Source organism: Limulus polyphemus, unplaced genomic scaffold, assembly GCF_000517525.1.
Source record: "Limulus polyphemus unplaced genomic scaffold, Limulus_polyphemus-2.1.2 Scaffold4986, whole genome shotgun sequence".
In the NCBI taxonomy this organism is placed as follows: domain Eukaryota; kingdom Metazoa; phylum Arthropoda; class Merostomata; order Xiphosura; family Limulidae; genus Limulus; species Limulus polyphemus.
This window is the reverse complement of record NW_013670596.1, coordinates 20,133-22,302: the sequence shown is the minus strand read 5'-3', so window position 1 is coordinate 22,302 and position 2,170 is coordinate 20,133. Positions and strand designations below refer to the sequence as shown.

Below are 2,170 nucleotides of genomic sequence, written 5' to 3'. Positions count from 1 at the left end.
CTCCTTTTCTATATTATCTACTTTCTACATTAGCTGGGTGTTTAGTTAAGTGTAGTGTACAAACGGTGCTCCTTTTCTATATTATCTACTTTCTACATTAGCTGGGTGTTTAGTTAAGTGTAGTGTACAAACGGTGCTCCTTTTCTATATTATCTACTTTCTACATTAGCTGGGTGTTTAGTTAAGTGTAGTGTAGAAACGGTGTTCCTTTTCTGTATTATCAATTTTCTACATTAGCTGGGTGTTTAGTTAAGTGTAGTGTAGAAACGATGTTCCTTTTCTATATTATCTATTTTCTACATTAGCTGGGTATTTAGTTAAGTGTAGTGTAGAAACGGTGTTCCTTTTCTATATTATCTACTTTCTACATTAGCTGGGTGTTTAGTTAAGTGCAGTGTAGAAACGGTGTTTCTTTTCTGTATTATCAATTTTCTACATTAGCTGGGTGTTTAGTTAAATGTAGTGTAGAAACGATGTTCCTTTTCTATATTATCTACTTTCTACATTAGCTGGGTGTTTAGTTAAGTGTAGTGTAGAAACGATGTTCCTTTTCTATATTATCTACTTTCTACATTAGCTGGGTGTTTATTTAAGTGTAGTGTAGAAACGATGTTCCTTTTCTATATTATCTACTTTCTACATTAGCTGGGTGTTTAGTTAAGTGTAGTGTAGAAACGGTGTTCCTTTTCTATATTACCTTTTTTTCCATAAGTTGGTTGTTTTGTTAAGTGTAATGTGTCTGGGTTTCTTTTTCATGTTGCATGATTATCAATTCATCTCGTACACGACCATCTAGAGATAGTTACGAGATTATGTCTTGCTTCAAGTTAATATTTTTAGTTTTAGACATCAGTATAATATCCATTAATTGAAATATGTTTTATGTATTTATTGTAAAGTGTATTTTTGAAATGTTGAACGCCACGCTTCAAATTTCTAATCTCTGCTTTTCAAGATGTTTAAAATATTCAAGTTTCAGCTCACAATACGTGATCAAGTGTTCTGAGCTAATGAAGAAAGCGTGCCTGAATCAGAGTTCTATCTTATTTAATTATATTGCAGAACGAAATGAGCTTTACGAGGTGCCAGCAATTAAAGTATTAAGCTCTCGACTGTTTAAGTCTTCCGTTATTGAGGCTGTTACTTGGTTTCAAGAACTACAGTTAGCCAGCTACGTGCTCTAAATTTGCACATGAGGCTTTGTAAATGTAAAACAGTTAATAAAGGAAATAAAATAATGACAATCGGATCAATTGTTACAGTGTTTTGATTATGATTTAACTGAAACCACAAGAAATCTCGTTTTCTCTCCATTACAGCTCAGACTGAAATGATAACTTATGCTCTTCGAGATTCTGACGTCACTCCGAGCCCCACGTTTTACTGGACCTCCTCAATGCTTCCCCATAACGTTTCTCCTATGTATCCAGGCTTAGGCTGCCTCTCCCACTACTACAGAGGCTATAATCTTCCCACCTCATCTTCTTCCTCACTTCCCACTTCTTCCCAAACATCTTTCTATCCTTATGGAACAACCCCTGCATTAGGCCTTGGGTGGGCTTCCCATGCACCAGGAGATATGGGTCTCCACAGTGGAAGCACAAACGAAGAAAACAGCAGTCCTCCAGGTGGCGCTTCTGTTACTAACAGAAGCACTTTCACAGGAGGCAACATGTCTTGGAGAGAGCCGAGAAAAGGTGGAACGAATGAAAACTGAATCGAAGAGTAAGAACTTTTCAAAATTTCATAAAATTTACACTTAAAATAAATATAAAATTATAAATAAACTGTAAGAAGTATGGTAAGGAGTATACAATTAACTTGAAATGATTCTAAATAAAATAAAACTAACTTCGTCGAGTAATAGTCATAAAAGTGTAACTTTTCAGAAAGATGAGTGTTTTTTTAAAGCAGGAAAAGTAAAATCTCTTATTTTTGATACATTATACAAAAATATATAAAGAATTCTAGCAAAGAAACAGGTTAGATTTTACATGAATAGAACTATCGAACCAAACAAATTATTCCACGCAAAAATTAAATAAACAAGGCAGACCTTCCATGTGCATAAATTCCAAAATGAAACGCTGCACGTAGAGAATTACGGAAACTGGGTAGACCTCATATATATATACAGGGTGGGCCAAAAGTAGGGTTACAGTTAACACTT

The 2,170-nt window shown here is 34.6% G+C and overlaps 1 protein-coding gene across 1 annotated transcript in view; it reads left to right on the top strand.

Moving 5' to 3' along the window:
- Positions 1-1,720, top strand: part of LOC106471955 — a 57,563-nt gene extending 55,843 nt beyond the window's left edge. The window contains exon 3 of the mRNA XM_013932579.2: positions 1,320-1,720. Coding sequence (XP_013788033.2) covers positions 1,320-1,717 — 398 coding nt within the window. The 3' untranslated portion in view covers positions 1,718-1,720. The remainder of the gene's footprint in view (positions 1-1,319) is intronic.
- The last annotated feature ends 450 nt before the right edge of the window (positions 1,721-2,170 follow it).